Source organism: Ruditapes philippinarum, unplaced genomic scaffold (assembly GCF_026571515.1).
Source record: "Ruditapes philippinarum isolate M1 unplaced genomic scaffold, ASM2657151v2 ctg965_1_1_1_1, whole genome shotgun sequence".
Taxonomy (NCBI): domain Eukaryota; kingdom Metazoa; phylum Mollusca; class Bivalvia; order Venerida; family Veneridae; genus Ruditapes; species Ruditapes philippinarum.
In genome coordinates, this window is record NW_026865320.1 from 125,796 (window position 1) to 146,053 (window position 20,258).

A 20,258-nucleotide genomic window follows, 5' to 3' on the forward strand; every position below is an offset into this window, starting at 1 on the left:
GATAAAGACGAAATTGACATTCATTGCTAAAATGACGCTAGCTATAATGCTATATACTTGTAATTATCATGATGTTGTTAATTTTGTTGTTCCCGTGACTGTGCCGTTGTTGGTTGTTGTTGTTGTCGTTGGTGGGGTGGTGATGGTGATTATTGTTATTATGATGACCATGATAAGTTTTGTTCTTTTTCAAAAAACAAAGAAAGAAGAAGAGATTGGTAAGTATACAATTCATATTCTACCTTAAAGTTTTAGATTTCAAAATTAAAGTCAATATTGAGGAAATTTCATTTAAACTTGTTTTAAGCACAAAATAAAACGTTTGTTTGTTTTGAAAGAAGTGAGTTTATTTCTTTCGTGAACTTAAAAAACAGCATTCTGTTTTCCAGATATATAAGAATATTACTATACCTTTTTGTATTTGTATTTGAGGACAATACCTCAAGGTGAGCTTTTGTGATGGCCCATTGTCCGTCGTCCATCGTCCGTCCCTGCGTCAAAAATTTCTATAAACAACTTCTTGTCCTAAACCTCTTAGACAAATTTGTTGAAACTTTGCAGGGATGTTCCTTGCATATAGTTCTTCAAAATTTGTTCAAAAAGTTTAACATCCATTAAGAACTCTGACTGACATGGCAACAAAATGTCTTTTTACACTATATCTTGAAAAATCTTCAGGTTAAAAAATCCAAAAAGAGCTAGAGCTTAGATTAATTGGCATGAAACATCTTTTAGTGTATATCTACCAAATTTCTACCAAATTTTAATAAAAGCTCAAGGTAAAAATTGGTCCTGACCCAGGGGGTCCCTGATTTTTCATTAATATGCATGTATATAGTAAATTTTAAAAAAAAAACAACCAAACTCCTTTTGTGACAATCCAAAATAGCTAGAGCTTATATATTTGGCATTAAACATCTTAGTTGATGCTTACCAAGTTCAAATGAAAGCCCCAGGGTCAAATTTGGCCCCGCCTCAGGGGTAATTGATTTTCTTAAAATGTAGAAAGTAAAAGATTAAAAAACTTCTTGTGAAAATCCAAATGAGGTAGAGCTCAGATGTTTGGCATGAACCATCTTCTGGTAGATGTTTACCAAGTTTGTAGGGGCTTCCGTGGCCGAGTGAATAAGGTTGTTGACTTCAAACCACTTGGCCTTTAACGCTGTGGCTTCGAATTCAGACAGGGACCTGGGACCTTGGATTCTTTCATGTCAGGAAGCTATCCCGCTAGCTTACGGAACGTCGGTGGTTCTACTTAGGTGCCCGTTCGTGCCTGAAATAATGCATTGTGGGGCACCTGAGGTCTTCCTTCACGAGTAAAGATGGAACGTCGCCAAATGACCTCTACTGTGTCGGTGTGACGTAAAACCCAATCAAGTAAACAAAAAACTCAAACTTGTTCAAATAAAACCCCTATTTTCAAGATTGACCCAGTCCGTGATAGTCATTGATTTTTCTTATATATGCATGTATAAAGTCAAACTTTAAAAACTCTCCAGTGACATTCCAAAAGCACTATATATTAGATATTTGGCAGGAAACATCTTCTATTAAATGTCTACAAAGTTTATTCAAATAAATGCCCTATGGTCACAATTAGCTCCACCCCATAGGTCATTGATTTTCCTAATATGTATATAGTACAAACTAAACAAAAAAATCTTGTGAAAATCCAAAAGAGCTAGAGCTTAGATATTTGGCATGAAACATCTTCTATTAGACATCTACTAAGTTTGATAAAAAAAAGCCCTAGGGTCAAAATTGGTCTAGCCCCAGGATGTCATATATGATTATAGTAAAAACTTAAAAATCTTCTTTTAATAATCAAAAACAGTTAGAACATAGATATTTTGCGTAAAAATCTTCTAGTGGATGTTTATCAAGTTTGCTCAAATGAAAGCCCCGGGGTCAAAATTGGCAAAATTTGCCCCCACACAAGGGGATCGAGGTTGACAATTAAATCCCAGTCATGTCAAATGTTTGTTTTCCTTCTCTTTTTCAGTCGCCTTTTTATTTGCTCACCTCTCACTTAGGGATTAATAAAATGGCTGCCACAGCTAAATAAGAACAACATCATAACCACTGATTCAACTAATATTAAAAAAAAATCCTTGGTGACAATGTACAAAAATTGTTCAAATTAAGCTGTCTCTTGTTTTCAAATTTTGCCTCTGGAGTAAAAAGGGGCTTCACCTTGACCTATTTCTCAGGTACACGATCCTTCGCCTGTTGTCAAGAGTCTAATTGCGAAGAACACACCAAACAACTTAGAAGACGGTTGAAGATTATCTTCAATTCAGGGCTCAAGTGGAAGAAAAACGCATGCAATTTCCGTTTTATGTACTGCTTCGTATTCTTTGTGCAAATCATCAAGGTTGCTTTAATAACTCACCAGGTTAGAAAGTTTAAAACATTTTGTTTTTTTATCTACAAGTGTTGTATCATTACTATCATTTATGGTTTTTCATATGCTTCACTCTTCTCACGTTTATCACTCAAAGGTTTTCACATCCGATTCACTACCGATGAATTGCTGAAATAAGCATAGGGAATAAGATAAATTATTAATGCAAATGTTTATTTTTAAATTGAATTTAAGTCAGGTTCATATGATCATTTAATTTGAGTTTTGAACCAACATCAAAGTGTCTTTCATGAAGATGTCAGAGCACGACATTTCAACTGATCAAGATCCCTAACCACTCGATTTGTTAGTTTTATTTCTACATTCACTAATTATTGAAACCTGGTTTTGTTTTGTTCCTTAAATTCAGATGTTCCACTTTGCGGATGATAGAGGGAAATTTAGCTCAGTTGTCAACAGAGGCGATCTTGTCCTTCGACACCTTCTTTTAGAGCATTGGGATGCCAGTATGACATTTATTTAGCTATACATGCTTTGTTTCTGGAAGCGCAGCAAAGATTGCAATCATTTCGAATTCAATACAATTGACATAAAGAAATTCATTTCTCTTCAAAAGCAAGATACTATTTATTTGATTGTGAAGTCTTACAAATTGTAAATTTTGTATCGATACGAAAGACATAGTAGCATTTCTTGATTAGATATAGTATACAAAATTTAATAACGCTATTTGTGAAAAGGTATTTCAGTTTCCATTGAATTTTCTAACAGGCTGGGAAACGCTGCCATATCCTCGTGCACAAGGTGACTTTGCTGTGTATACAATAAATGAACTCGAAAATGGTATCAACTATGCAGTAAAAAACGTAAGTGCCTTAAAATATTACTTTACATGCCCACGGCATAATGCAATCTTAGTTCTTTAATGCTGGAATGCTGTTTTATTCCTATTAAAATTATCAACAAACATATATTTGAAGTTTGAACTGAAAACCTTACAAAATAAAAAACTTCTAATGTAAAAGCTTAAAAACTGGAATCAGATATCTTCACGAGGTCACCGATGGCAAGTAGGACAGCTCTCAATATACAACATAAAATCAAAATTGAAATAATGTGTATACTCTCCATTTTGCAATAAGTCCATAATTTTAGTTTCATACAAATGTTTACAGTCTTTTTGAGTAATCACAATTATTGTTATATTTGCCATATTGAAAGCCTATTTGTTGCCATAACAAACATACTTTTCAACATAGGAAGAAAAGAAGACGTGCATAATTCCGAGACTACCATTTAACTATATTGCAAGTTTCATAAAAATATTTTCAGTATATTTTGCGTTATCACTTGATCTAGTTTATGTGATAAATTTGAGATGTTTTTTTAGTCTGTTTGGTGCCATAGCAACCATATTTTTCAAAAAAGAAAGGAAAAAACGTGCATAATCAAACTGCTATCTATCCATATATCAAGTTTCATAAAAATATTTTCAGTACTTTTTGCGTTATCAGAGATCAAGTTTTGTGGACGAACGGACAGACAGACGGACGGATAGTAAAGACCCTTCCTTTTTAACCGGTATGGGACGAATAACACCATCAATAATTCAATCTCTTTACATTGATTCTTAATTATTGTTTAGCAATATTTAACAATATTTAACCGAATTATTTGAAATTCAAGTGACCTTTTATCGTGTTATTGTCCGCTTTCGAAATGGGTCAAGAATATGTTTTCCTAGAAATACACATATTTGACGATAAAAACATCAACACTAACAGGTGAATGTAAATTAATTGTGTGTCTCTTACTTATCGACGTTTCGGCTTACTCATTCATTTGGATAAATATTAAGACAACGGACATGACGTAATAATAGTAACGGAACGTTAAAATGGCGGAAAATGTCGTATAATACATTTTATAAGCACATGCACAAACACTAGCACTGATAACTTAAATGGAAACGTTGTAGCGTTGAATATAACTGAAGGTTATTGGTTTAAGTTATGTGTAACCAGAAAATTGTACAAATATTATTACTTTTAATGATAATCTTTATTTTACAAGGTGGTAAGTCATATGTACCTTCATATTTTATGAGTTCATATTATAATCATTGTACACGTTTAGTAATGTATTTTGTATGACTAAAAATGTTAGGATTCAAAATAAATATGCGAATCCCTCTTTGTATAATTTAATGGAATATTACAGTATAACATGTTCTTTTTGTGTAGGGCAAATTTTGGCAATAATATGATTTTAGCGATTTTGTTTTACATGTTTTATTTTTTTCAGACCAAATTTTGGTCAGAAATTTATTGTTTTAATATTTAAAACTTTGATCGCAATTTTTCTATTGATGTATATATTCGGTATTTCACACTTATTGTATCGATCTTATTGTTGACATGTTATTTTTAGTTGCATATGTGTGTCAACCTACTTGCAATGTGTTAATTATCTTATCTTATCGGGCAATCAGTCAAATGAGCGTAACAATACATGTTTGCTCACTGTGCCACTGAAAGTTTATGTAAAAGAAAAAAACAACAACAAAGACAAAAACACAAAATATTTAATTAAACAACCATGGACATCGAAAATTGATTTGTAGGTATCACATTGTAAAATATATACGTCTAAACTAGAAGGAAATCTAAAGTAGAAAAATAGAGTTATATAAACTAGCGAAATCCATGTAACTATTAAATGAAGGACAATTGAGCGAATATAATTTTTGCGGCATTCATTGCACGCAAATATAGCGATTATCAGATACTCGCAAAAAAAATGATAAACGGTATTGTTTTGACACTTAAGATAATCTACCCAAGTCTTAAAATAGCAAAGAAGAAAAAAGCTCATCATGTTTTCTCTGACAAAAAAGAAAGAAAAAGAAAAGATTAGATAAAACTGTGTCAACTTAAAGAGAAAAAAAATGTTATTTGATCAAAAATATTAAATTGTTAAGGTTATAAAATCTAACAAAAAAAACCCTATTTATTTATCGGTCGTAGGTTATATGCTGATAATTGGGGAGTTGGCGTGGTAAGGGACATATCTCAAGCAATACCGTTGAATGTTGCTTTCATGTGGAACATATCTGAGTTTGTCTATACACTTTGTTATTCAGTAAAAATAGTCGCATGTCCCTCACCGCCTTAGGTTCGAATCCCAACAGAGTATTTGGATTTTTTTCATGTGAGCATGCTATCCAGCCAGCATACGGAATGTCAGCGGTTCTACTCAGGTGATCGTTCAAGCCTGAAATAATTGGTCTTCCTCCACCAGTTAAGCTGAAAAGTCGCCATATGACCTACACTGTGTTAATGCGACGGAAATTCCAATAACAAAAAACAAACAAAAAACAAAAAAAAAAAACAATTCCATGAAAATCTAGTAAACCTCGATAAAATTTGATCCATAACAACCTCTGGAAAACTATTCATATGTCAAACAAATTGAGAATATGCAGAACTTGTCAATATTTTGTGACCCCTCTGTTTAAAAAGTCTAAAGATCAACGACTGCAAGTCTACGTGGTCAGAATTTTAATGATTTATGGCAATTTGTTTTAAAATAACTACAGCTCTGAAGTGTTTTTATTATGTACAAGTGAAGTCATACATTTGTTTTTATTTTGATATGGAAGAAACATTTTTCTTGTGTATCAGACTGGTGTTTCCATTATTCTTTCCTATGCCGGAAATTTTATGTGGCATAGGGAGTGCCAAATGAGTCGTATGCTATTCAATGGAATACTTAGGGTGACGTAATTTTACCGTTATTAATGAAGTTGTAATTTCGTACGCTAATGTAAGAAAACATTTACGGGTGTAATGACAACAATTTCCATTGTAAAATGTTTTATTTAGGTAAGTAATTTAAAAAATGATGGAATATGGTAGATTATGAAAGATAAACTTTCTGGCATATGTTTGCGGTTAGAATCGGAATATCCATGCCTCATGAACCCATTAACTTGGCGTGTCCCATCGGGATGGATATTCCAATTTTATCATTTGGCAGATATTATTAATCTGTAAACATCGTTCACGTACTAAAGTGCCTCGCGATTCCATTCACGATTAGCTTAAGTACATTAAATTTCTGTTGTTTCCGTTCGTTTATTTTGCAGTAACATGTCAACAACAGGTTGTAGTGACTAACAGAACAAAATTATATTTGCATTGTCGTTAAGAATGCTTAGAATATCGTATGAACATATATTAAGCCAGTTTGTTATGAGTCAAGCTGACGTTTATTATTCAAATTTGCAGTTTTATAACGCCGAAAGAGAAGCCATTGGATATTACATTCGCACAGCAGACGACAAAATGACAGCAACAATCAAGTATTTCGACTTTCCCGGTTTTCATGACAATACGAGCATTGAAGCCGATATAACAATATCTGGTAATGAATAAACTGTCAACTAATTCATTAAACATTTTATGGTTATTTTAAACATATTTGTCAATGTGTAAAATTTTATAAAGGCATGTCAAGTTTGCTGATGTGCTGTTCTCTTTTTACTCTTACTTTTTTACGTCAATTTTGTACCTCAGACAAAAGTTTATAAAGATACGAGTCATCATTTGGCTCCGTCGGTCGGTCGGTCAGTATGTTTGTCTGTTGACTGGAATATTTTACTGTAATAAATCAAGGAAACGATTTTAAATTGAAAGTATAGGTACAGAGAAAGTAAGTGAGAACCGTTGCTCTAATTTCGTGATAATCTCCCTTTCATTGATTTTCATGTTCTGATAATAACTCGAAAGAAAATTAAACGGGTTTGTTGGATGGAAAAACATAAGCAGTTAAAGAATCATAACTTTTGTTACGTATCTTCATTAACATCCTTAAAATTTTGCTGCAAGTTAATTGTTTGTTGTAGCATTTTTTTATCCCCCGCCGAAAGGCGGAGGGGGATATAGAAATAGTCTCCGTCCGTCTGTCCTCTCGCTCTGTCCGTCCGTCCATCCATCCGTCCGTCCGTCCTTCCGTCCGACATTTTTGTCCGGAGCATATCTCAAAAAGTATTTGAGATATCAACATGAAACTTCATAGGTGGATAGACCTCATTGAGGAGGAGTGCAGTGCATAAAAATGATAACTCTTTCCTGCATAATTTTTGAGTTATTGCCCTTTGTTATTTTTCAAAATTAATTTTTGTCCAGAGCATAACTCAAAAAGCCTTTGAGATATCAACATGAAACTTCATAGGTGCATAGATCTCACTCAGGAGGTGTACAGACTCAGTGCACAAGAATGATAACTCTACCTTTCATAATTTTTTAGTTTTTGCCCTTTGTTTTTTTTCATACTTAATTTTTCACCTGAGTGGAGCATAACTCAAAAAGTGTTTGAGATGTCAACATGAAATGTTATAGGTGGATAGATCTTATTGAGGAGGAACGCTGTGCGCAAGAATGGTAACTCTTCGCTATATTATTTTTGAGTTATTGCCCTTTGTTCTTTTTCATACTATTTTGTCCGGAGCTTATCTCAAAAAGTATTTGAGGTATCAACTTGAAACTTCATAGGTGGATGGATCTCATTAAGGAAGAGTGCAGTGCACAAGAATGATACTCTACCCTGCATAATTTTTGAGTTATTGCCCTTTGTTATTTTTCAAAATTAATTTTTGTCCAGAGCATTACTCAAAAAGCCTTTGAGATATTAACATGGAACTTCATAGGTGCATAGATCTCACTCAGGAAGTGTGCAGTGCACAAGAATGATAACTCTACCTTTCATATTTTTTTAGTTATTGCCCTTTGTTATTTTTCATACTTAATTTTTCACCTGAGTGGAGCATAACTCAAAAGTGTTTGAGATGTCAACATTAAATGTCATAGGTGGATAGATCTTATTGAGGAGGAATGCTCTGCACAAGAATGATAACTCTTTCCTATAAAATATTTGAGTTATTGCCCTTTGTTCTTTTTCATACTATTTTGTCCGGAGCTTATCTCAAAAAGTATTTGAGGTATCATACAACTTGAAACTTCATAGGTGGATAGATTTTACTGAGGAGGGGTGCAGCACACAAGAATGATAACCTACCCTGCATTATTGTTTCAGTTATTGCCCTTTGTTATTTTCAGCCATCGGTATTCATTACCAAAAGACCGCTTAAAATTGAATTATCTGCTCTACTACATATACATTCTTCCAATGAGCAAACACATTCGGCGGGGGATGGCCATGTTGACATGGCTCTTGTTTTAAATTATTATAACCCCGCACAACGAAGTTGTAAGGTGGTATACTGGAATCAGCTTGTCCGACCGGCCGTCCGGACGTCTCCCCTTTCGTCCAATAACTTGAGATTCCTTTGACCCACAGTCTTCATATTTGGTATGGAGGTTAGTCATGATATGTAGATGACCCCTATTGATTGTGGGGTCACTGGGTCAAAGGTCAAGGTCACAGGGGTCTTGACTTTAAAAAGCTTGTCCGCCCAATAACTTGAGATTCCTTTGGCCAACAGTCTTCATATTTGGCATGGAGGTTAGTCATGATTAGTAGATGACCCCTATTGATTTTGAGATCACTGGGTCAAAGTTCAAGGTCCCAGGGGCCTTGACTTAAAAAAAGCTTGTTTGCCCAATAACTTGAGATTCCTTTGACCTACAGTCATCATATTTGGCATGGAGGTTAGTCATGATTAGTAAATGACCCCTTTTGATTTTGAGGTCACTGGGTCAAAGGTCAAGGTCACAGTGGCCTTGACTAAAAAAACTTGATTTGAAAATTTTCACATTTGAAGCATGGAGAATACATATCTTAGCAATGCACTGGCTTAGTAACCTCAGATTTGGCAGAGTGGTTGTCCTTGAGTTCTAAATGGCCACTGTTGATTCTGACAAAGTGGTATGCGGGGGTATTCACGCCATGACAGTGGCAGTTCTAGTTGTTAATTGGTACACTTCTAGACAACAAAAATGTACCACTATCTGATCCCATTGTTTTATTATAACCCTTTTACCAATATTTTGTCCGGAGCATAATAGAGTGCATTATAAATGTTTTTTTTTTCTTGAAACAGTTATTTTATAGGCTAGATAATCAAGCCTTGAAGTACACGACATTGCAGATTCATAGATTAAAATAAGAACTAGACAACCTGTTTTATCATTCTTCTTCTCTACTTATTTTATACACAGATGTTTTTCCTATATAAATAAAATTCTTTACTATTAAAAGTAGGTTCAAAATTATTTTTTTTCATAATTTTTTTTAACCAGAAATAAGTTGACTAAAATAACCCTGATATCAAGTTCTTTTCTCATAAGAATAAGTTTAAAACTAAGCCAAACAATGTTTTATATACATAATATTATTAATCATTTAATCTAAAAACCTAGGTCACGAAAAATATCCTTATATCAAGTTCTTTCCTAAATCTATGTTTACTAAAAACAAGTAAGTGCAATTGAAATAATATATGTGCAATTGTGGTAGTATTTCATCAAGTGATAATCTCAAAGACGAATAACTAATGTAACATTATGCATTTTAATATGAATAACACATTCTTTGCCAAGTTTTCAGTCAGTAAAGGTCATCGCTAATTTTAAAATTGTAAAACTATAATGCGAATCGTACATATTATAAGGGATATCAGCGGAAATATTTCTCAATCATTTTTATAGAGCAGGTCATATATTTTAACACAATACTTTAATTTTCATCTCTCTATCAAGCTGTCATTTTGGAGTCGTAATCCTTTCTGTAGGCTAGCATATTACTCTAAACTAGTGGTATCAACACGAAACTTGTAGATGCAGTTGTAAGGAAAGATTAAACAATTACAGTCCCTTCAAAGAAATCTGGATCGGATCCAAAGCATAAAACCTATGGTTGCCTGTCAGCCTGTCAAAATCTGAATTATGCCATGAGTCTAAAAATACAAAAGTAAAGTGAATGGTGATCCTTATAGAAAGTGAATGGAAAGTATGCATGCCATTTCATTTTTTCATCTTTTTGTCTTTTTATCTGTTATTTCGTTCATTTGAAAACAAAACTGGACCCTTCATATCTTAAAAAGAACAAAAGGTGCAGTAGAGTGATTAAACAGTTGAAGTTGATGGAGACAATTTATTTCCTACATGTATGAATTGTCAACTTCATTAATATTAAGCAATATTCCCTCCTGGTTACAATAGCTTTTTTATAATGTTGATGATCGTTTAAAATCATGCCCTGATAAACGCGTTTTATATAACATGTTCTGTATGCTTGTTTCCTAAAAATCGAACTATGTCAAGTCACAAAAAAATCATCCTTTTGGATCCAATTTTTGTGTTGTTGCGGGAATTTTTTACAAATAATCTACTCGTGTGATTTCTTTTACGAGGAGACAAAGTTCTGGCAATTTATCTACAATATCAAAACGTTTGGTCCGCTTAATCATGCATGCAATTTTTTTCCAAACACCCCTTTGGCTCTACACAAAAATAGTTCATAAAGCTCAGTTAAAAAAAATGGGATAAAATGTACAACCAGCTCACTCTAATGAGGAACACAAATGGGAAAACGGTACTTAAAATGGAAGAGAAAATACATGTTGAAGCAATCAGGTATTTCACGCGGTTATAATTCGAACAAAAAAATCATTAGCTAAGAGAAACAAACTTGGTGCAGAGCAACCTTTGACCCCCCTTTGGTCTAGGGTCACTGTTACTAAGGTTGAAAAATGGTATCAGCACGATATTAATGTATCATAAGAATGAGATATTATAATCACACTTAGTATAAAACAAGCTTATATGAAGACCCTGGTTGAGATTGCCTTTTTACCCACTGGCCCGGATTTCACTCACGTTTTCAAAGTCAAAATCTCAGCTCAAATCTGAGATTTGTCTCAAGTCAGAAATTTAGATTGAGATTTTTCTCAAATAAAATTTCTCTGAGACAAATCGTAACTTAAAATTTGAGATTTTTCTCAGATATATTGAGACAAGGGTTTGGCTGTCTCAGACTAAAAATCACTATAGGTGGATTTTCCTGTATGTTTGGTAATGGTAACAGATAAACATACATTATCTTTGTTAATAAAAAATAAGCGATTTAGACTTAATATTGTGCAGTAAAAGCATTCGCTCTGCTTAATGACGTCATCAAATCGTGATATCACAATGTTTTTGTTGAAATTTAAATAATCGAATTTTGATGCATTTTTTTTAAATAGTATGTGCAAAAAATATTTGCTTCTCGTAAGAAATAATGCATATTTTAACTAAGATGGAGTGTAGTATTTATGAAATTTACATTCATACTCGTTCAATTATTATCATTAGCATTCGGAAAAAGTTCACTTATAAATTGTAAAAAAACATCAATAACAACTGTTACATCACCAATATATCCATTTCGCAAGTTTACATCAAAAAGCAGTTCTGCATATTTCGACACAAAACATCTCTGTTGCATAGCCTAATCATATGATTAGCAACAATACCCATTTGAAGATAGAACAAAAATTTCACTGTTGAGAAAAAATTAAGTAAAAGCCAACTTGAAATTTTTCTCAGGTAAGCAAGAATCTAAGTCAATAATGAGACAATGTTAAGTTGAGATTTGTCTCAGTTTGACAAGGTTAGCGAAGCCGGGGATAGGGTCAATGTCACTGATATTAAAAAAAGAAAAAATGATTTTTGGACAATAAAATGAGTTAGGAATTACATATTGTAATCGAACGTATATATCAGCCTTATATGAAGACCCTGGTTGGTTTTGCTTTTGGAACCCCTAGGGTCAAGGTTACTGTAACTAAAATTGAAAATGGTTTCAAGATAATAACTAGAGTTAGCAATCAGAAATTGTAATTAAACTTGGTATATAGCAAGCTTATGTGGAGATATTTCATAGAGTTAGGAATGAGATATTGTAAATTATAAGGCATTTAGAAAGCGTATGAAGAAACCTAGCTTGGGATTGTTGATGGATCCCTAGGTTCAAGCTCAAGGTCACTGTTACTAGAGAAATATGTTTTCTTAATTGAAATAATTATTTGTACACAGTTGAAACTTCATAAATAAAAGGTTGAGTTCAAAGTTTTTCTTCAAACAACTTATTTTTTAGAAAGTCAATGTTGCTAATGGGAGAATTATTCACGTTTGTTATGGCTCTAGTTTAATTTTAGCTGAAGGATTTTGAGCCAATAATACATGCACCTAAAAGATAACAAACATCTTAATAAAATTATAAAAATTACAGTAGGGAGATCACTTATTAAGACATGATGTATATAAAGGTAAAAAAAAACAACAACACACAAGTTGATATTCAAGCAATGTCCAGTAGGGATAGTTATCTGTCTAATCAACTGGACATAATTTTATGAGTATTTATCGTAAGCACTTTTTGATCTCCCTGTTGAGATCATAATTGATCAAGTAAATTTAGCCTCGTGTTCATTCAAAAAAAATCCATATGGTAATTATCTAACCTTATTTTAATTTTCTGAGTCAAAAAGTCCATATCAAGTCGATTTTATACTAAAAACTATCAAAAATTAATCAAAATTACTAATTATAATCATATTATGATATTAAGAGGTAATGACACATTGTTAAGTACAAAACTGATTCTTTAAAAAAATATGTGTAATTATGTTACTTGCAGCATCACTTCAGTAGTTTGCTCTAACTACGTGTTTGACTTTTTATTGCAGAGATAACGTTCCCCATTGAGAAGGGACTTATGGCAGAGAAAACAGTTGAAAATGAGACGATATACAGTTATGATATAACCCGTGAATTCGAACATTACAATATATCGCATCCAATTAAAAGGTGTGTACTTGTAGACGTTTAGATAACAATGTTAATACTTGTATCTTTATCAGATATGATATAAAATAGAATGCATGAAATGTAATATTTTATTTTTTATTCATTTGTTTTGTTTTGTATAATGTTCGATGCAAGTTTTTATAATACTCTTAGATCTATCTGATGTTCCGTTGTGGTCTACTGTGAAGAAGGCATTATACAAAAACATTGCTTGTACAACATTGATTATATCGAGTTGTTTCAAAGTTCTAACGAAACCCAGTCTGTTAAACATCCAACTTTATATTATATCAGTGTATTGTTATCAGAATTTTGACTTTGTTTATCTGTTTACGCTGATTCTAACACATGTTTGGCTAGTTGTGGCCGTCTACTCATCACATACTATTCGTGAAGACTAACAAGATTTCAATTGTTTATAATTTATGTACATATTATTGACAGGATGTTGTCAACAATACTTTACTTTAAACTCCATTCTGTACGTTCCAACGAAGACAGCATGAAAGGAACATGTCTACGAATAGAGGGAAGTGTAAGTGCACGTTTTTATGACATAAATGCATTTGGAACTTTGTTTAATTGTATATCAGATATATATATTTTACAATTCATTTAATTATCTATCCGCATTCCCCTTAATTACAACAGATCACATGAACGCAACTGTTTTTATTGACTGATAAAGCATACATAATATACACTTTGACAAAAATGTACATTTGTTGAAAGGTGGTGAGGTGAGTAAGCTAACAGAAGTTCTGTTATGCATCCGTCTATAGAAGGAATGTCGCACATTTTAATAAATAAACTCCCCCCTGAATAATTAAATCTGTATCAAATGACGATATTTTAGCATGAATTTGATGTTTTATTAAGTTCCATCAATGTAATCTTTTTCTTGTGAAGTGGTTTCGGTAATGTTACAGTTACACTGTGTAATCACCGTATGTTGCCCATACTCAAATTTGTCTTATGACACTTGTCTGTGATTTTCAGTCTTCAGAACATAAGATCCCCTCCTATATTTCTTTTACTTCCGCCTATTTTGTTCTAGTTTAGAGCACACACAATGATTCACTCAGGTACAAAAGTACAAAACGCCGCTTGTCCTGATCTATTACCAAATATCAAAATATATGTAAGAACATTTGCAAGTATGTTTAATATTGTCATACCTTTCTGATGAATTCAGTTTAAGTCAGTGCTGGCAGGCGTTGACTGTGTCATAAATGTCACATTTCTTAATCAAAACAACTCAGAAACATACAGTTAGCCGTGTGGAACTATCTTTATTTTTTCCATTTGATTTATTTTTATATGTAGTTTGTTTGGTGACAAATATTGAGATATTCATACCAAAGCGTATGTAAAATAAGTTTTTTAAAGATTTAATAACTACACATTTCAATAATATTTTGTCACCTAGCAAGAGATATATTTGACAAAATAGTTGATAAGCGAGGTTTTACGCTAGCGTAAAATGGCTGCGAAGTAATGGTCAGCAGTGCACAGCAAACCTTTAGAAGAGTCGAATAAAATGCTACCTAAACGAATGTCTGTTAAAATGTGCTTAAAGGGAAAGTGTTACGGCACTACCGTACTAGTAGTGCTCGTTTTATACTGTGAGATGGCGGTACGCTTCAGTTAATGTCGTTATATGCCAGCAATGTCGTTATGTGCCAGCAATCCTATGAACCAGCAATCCGACACCATGTGTCTTGTTTACATACAGGCAGTATTGCTCGTTTATACTATGGCACAAAGGTGACATGTATGTGTTTTTATTTATCTCGTGGCCACGAGATACTATGTCGTGGCCACGAGTTACTAAGTCGTGGCCGCGTGATGTACTTGTGTTTTTATTGATGACTCGTGTCAATAAATAGATCGTGTCATTCGCAGCCGAATAACGTTGTTTTGGAAGTTGGAGATTTTTTTTAAAGCTGAAGACTTTACTATTTCAGTTAGAGTTTGCAGATAACGACAATAATGGGCAAGTTTTGGTTGACCTTAAAACAAGTTCTAAAAGAATCATTTGCAAAGATATGAATTTATCAATATCAGGTGAGTAAAAAGAAATAAATTTCTGACACACATTGTTTCTAAAGTATGTTGAATATTCATTTACTTCATAAAAACGCATACTGTTATGAAAGTTTGTAATCCAACTTGGATTTTTTATGTATTCTTTTTGATTTTAGCATTTAACTTGATAGTCGTAAATATAAAGTTCCTTGTTCAGCTGACATAAACAAAAAAAAGATATAAAAAATAAAATACAAAATAAATAAAAATGTACAAATGTGTTACTTACGGAGATTAATACTGTAAATTTCCCCTTCAGTAGTTGACCGTTTTCAAATGCCGATGATATAATTCTATATTATCATCATTTCTGCTCGTTTAATTGAAATATGATGTGTCAAATGTGATTTCAAACAAATGCACAAGAATAGAATGACAATGTACTATAGACATGAATTTAAATATTCCGGATAATCCTTACTCTAGTCTTTTGTGCAGAGGATTTGTTTGGGCATGGTTTTTAAATGTTGTTACTACACCTAAAAAAGTTGTACAGGTGATTTATATCAGTTGTTCAGGAATAGTGGAACAATGTTTTAAAGTTTAAGATATCAAACTTTAAGTACTTTATTACAGACTGGCAACTACAACACACTACAGTTCACGTTGGGGTTTCGGTGATTATACTGTCTTTCTCATCAATCGTGCTGACTGTTGTATACCTGGTGTTTGTGCTGTGTACTTACTGTGTAATTACTTTTGCTTTATCTTTATTATTAAATGCGTTAGACATTTTCCTTTTCGAGCAATCATATTTGCTGATTATAATTATAGAACTACAGGGACCTATTTCTTTTTTAACATTCGTGTTCTTGTATTTGCTCATACTCTTTAGTGTGTATATATACCATTTTTACCGTGCCGCTTATGTTCATGTTAAGCCGCATAAGCCTATTTATGTGTAGCATGTTTAGGACTTTACCTACCAAAATTCTTTCTAAGGCAACATTAAGTTTGTAAAAATGGTTATAATCAATATAAATTACTTATAAGACAACATTACGTTATATATTTAAAACAGTAGAGATAGGCGTCCAATAGTACTGTGTATGTCCAATATTAAGCGTGTAACAAATTAATATTAGACAGCGTGCCATGTGGTGAAAAATATGTATGACCACAGAATTTTGTGGAATATCATCCAAATAAATATTCAGTAAAGGGTCCTGTGGTACGACAAATATCAAATCAACAATAAAAAACTATTATTTTTTTTGCGTGAATGTCCAAAATTTACACCAATTGTCATTAAATACAACAGTGTACAACCGTGATCTGGTGAAAGTTTTGGTAAATTAAAATAAAAACTCAATTGAGAATTCACACAAAAATATTATTTAATGCTAAATAGTCAGAATCAAATCTCCTTAAAAGACATTCATCGTCTTAGTCAATCATTCAAAATATTAGATATATTTATCACAAATTTGAAAAGAAAACTATTTTTGGTAAAAATCCTCAAATTGAATGTTAATTGATGAAAACTACATCAATCGCAACTACTCGGCCCATTCCGTCAGTCTTCGGATAACGACCTCGAACAAAATAGTATGAATACACAGAACGGATGCGGTATTTCGGTCTAACCTACGCTAAGAAACTAAACATGTAAACAGATAGTAATTTAATGCTTAGAGTTGTTGACAAGTTTATTTCCAATATATGTAGTAAAAGACCACCTAAAATAAGTGAATTCATAGGCACAAAATCAAACGATACATTATTTATATATTCATTTTTATGGTTGTAGAAACCGTAAGTACAAAAAACCAACCTGTTGACATTTAGTCGGAATTGTTTGAAATTGAACATCAATAATTGGCATATTCAAATTACAAATTGTTGTCAGACATATTTTCAAGCATAAGAGTACCGGAACAGACATTAGATGTCAAATATATACATTTGTTTTACATTATCTCTGTTTCTGTTTACATCTAAAACCACGTGGTAGAACTACTTTCAATCTGTATTGTTTCCGAGGTTATTATAGATAATAGCCGAGGCTGTTTCGAATGATACTACATACGTGTAAGTCCACCATTTTGTGTAACTTTCATAATTTGTGTATTTCATTGCTTTACCAAGGAAAGTATTATCTTGTAGATGTTGTGGTTTAACAAGATGCTCTATGACAGTTGAAAAAATAACAAGTCGTAATAATCGTTTCACTTTCAAATTAGAATGTTTGACAAGTATCCCATTTGAGGAGCAAAATGAAACAACACATTCATGTACGTGCCAAAAATATATTGGAAGAAGTTACCAATGAAATAAGTGCTCTTGGGTCGAAGATAGTGGGAAAATGATAAAACGTGGCGTTTAAGATATTCGAAAAAATGGTGTTTTGTTTTTTATTGTTGCTAGTATTTGTTGTGTTTCTTTTCTTTTTTTCAGAGAACTAAACAATATATGAAAAAACACTACAAGACTCACTACAAAGATGACAATGAGGATCTACCAACATCAGAGTACTGTCGCTTCTTTCCATTTTGGGATATAATCACTTTTTTGTCGGATATTTGTACTTCAATTGGAACTTTTTTGATAGTTCATAATGATAAGGTATAATACATTATAAGATTTTCTTTATCTTATGTGTACACTTTTTCTAGTAAAGTGCAGTCTTACTTTGCCTGACGTTTCGTCATCAGTAACATTGAATATATTCAAATGCCTTCTCACCAAACGGTTTATATGATAAGAAAACAATAAAATCATAATCGCCTACATTAAAGTATCATAAATCAAACGTTAGCATTGTTTATGTCGTAAAAATGTTGATTTTTTGTGGTTGGGGCTAAGTCGCACCAACACGGCAGAGGTCTTATAACGATTTTTCAGCTTATCTGGTGGAAAAAGACCACAGGTGCCCTTCCATGCATTAATTCAGGAACGAACGGAGAAGTAAGTAGAACGACCGTCGCTCTGCAAGCTAGTTGGATAGCCGTCTCACAAGAAAGAGTCCATGTTTCTAGATGGATTTGAACCAACAGCGGTAAGGGGCAGGTGGTTTGAGGTTAACGGCCTGAACAACTGGGCCACTGACGCCCCTACATAAAATTGTTCAATGTTATTATTTTCAATTGTAAAATGTTAGACAAAACTATCGTTCGTTAAATATGAAACTGGATTGAGAGTACAAATCGTGATGATTGCAACAATGATTTATAACATCATTTATAATTTAAGCATGGCGAATGGTTGCTCGAGGAATTAGATTTATACATCATGTTGTTGGGACTAGGTAGTTTGCTAGCATGGCTAAGTTTGCTGAGGTTCTTCGAGTTTTATTCAAGATTCAACGTGAGTATAAAATAGAGTTGTTTCCCCAAGTCTGTGATAATGCATACTCCAACCAACTACAAAAAAATGAAATAAAAGATAAGGTTCTATAAAATGTTTAACTTAATTATTTCAAATTGAAATGTTACACCGTTTTGACGCTTTATACTTTTTTCTTCCTTTTTTATTTTTCCCTTTTCACATTTGAATTGTGTTGTATCAATTTATTGTTTGAAGTAGAAGAAGATTATAATAGTGACTATTTACCAACCCTAATGCATTACCTCCACTTTGAAGAATATTCAGATAGTCAAGAATCACTGCCAACTGCATTGAAACTGAGGAGCATAGGTTCAACTCTAAAAGGGAAACAATCATTTTGCTAGTGTAATTTGTTACCTGAATGTTATTATTTGTTTCTTAATAATGAGCAATAGGAAATCATTTTTCATAATGATGATATTATAGATTTTTTTGCACACAGGTGAACTTTAAGGCATATAACTGTCATATTTTGTCAAATTTACAGTGCCTATTAGGGATGGTCTTACGTAAATTTAAAACACAAAAAAAGAAAAATGTAAGAACATATATGATATCCTTTATTTTAAGTTATCATCAAATTCTACTTAATATTCAATTATCATTTTAACAGAAAATTAATTAAAAATTTATTTATGTATTGTAGATTATAAAGAACTTAATATTCTGTATTATTGCAGTTGTTATTCAGAACGATATACAAATCATGTCCGGATATCATTACTTACCTTATTTGTGTAAGTGTGTTGTTTGTCGGTTTCCTTTTCTGTGGGTATATCGTCATGGCCCCGTACCATGTCAAGGTTTGTTCAATTAATATCATTGCACGTTAAAACACGAATAGATGAAAACTTAAGACGTAGTTACGATTGGTATTCGAAATTAATATATATTTACTGAGTAAATCAATTTATTAACCAGTTTACATACATTTTTCTAAAGTCTGTATTATGTCTTTTTAATATAATGGTTTATTGACATTTTCGACATGAATGGGGTCATCATAATTATCTATTCACCATAAGACGTTTTCTTTGTTTCTGTTACTATAGTTTAAAACACCGTCAGATGCCGCAGAGACGTTATTTTCTATTATAAACGGTGACGAGATATACACCACGCTGGCACTACTGGAGTCCGAATGGAGTGGTGGTTACTGGGTGCGGTGGTTTTCAAGGTTATACGTTGTAGCATTCGTTGCTATATTTACAGTTCTTGGCATCAATCTCTTCATAGCTCTTTTCCTGAATGCATATGAATCAATAAAGGTACGTTTGTCTTATAATTCTACATGAAGCAGTTTCTTTTATTTTGATCTTTGCATTTAGTCAACTGTATTTATTCAGTGTTTTTTTTAACTTAAAAAAACTATACATTTTATTGAATTAAAAATTTTACAATAAACATTTCTGTCAATAATGTAGCTGATTTGTCCATGTCGCATTTTGTTATAATTTTTGTTCCGCGTTGGGCAAGTTCAAAATACCGGTACAATAATACAGCAAAGTCAACTTTTTTCTTACTTTCTTTCCGTGGGGTGCAAAATACGACTAAGTTATCTGTTTAAATGAGTGCCCTCGAACCTTCCGTTGTAGAACCATCGACCAAAAGAAAGCAGAAACATGTTAACACAGATTGTAAAAATATCAGTTTTTTAATGCTTG

General features: G+C 32.6%; 1 protein-coding gene across 1 annotated transcript; it reads left to right on the forward strand.

The window, feature by feature from the left end:
• Positions 1-31: 31 nt before the first annotated feature.
• LOC132728622 (mucolipin-3-like) lies at positions 32-19,862 on the forward strand (the record flags this gene model as incomplete). Its single annotated transcript, XM_060714296.1, is given in 13 exon segments — positions 32-218; positions 2,211-2,395; positions 2,775-2,871; positions 3,137-3,231; positions 6,655-6,790; positions 13,059-13,179; positions 13,624-13,714; positions 15,147-15,246; positions 15,844-15,956; positions 17,665-17,832; positions 18,460-18,573; positions 19,275-19,397; positions 19,647-19,862. Coding segments are annotated over 13 exon segments (1,746 nt in total), but the record flags the coding sequence as incomplete, so codon positions are not given.
• Between the last annotated feature and the right edge of the window lie 396 nt (positions 19,863-20,258).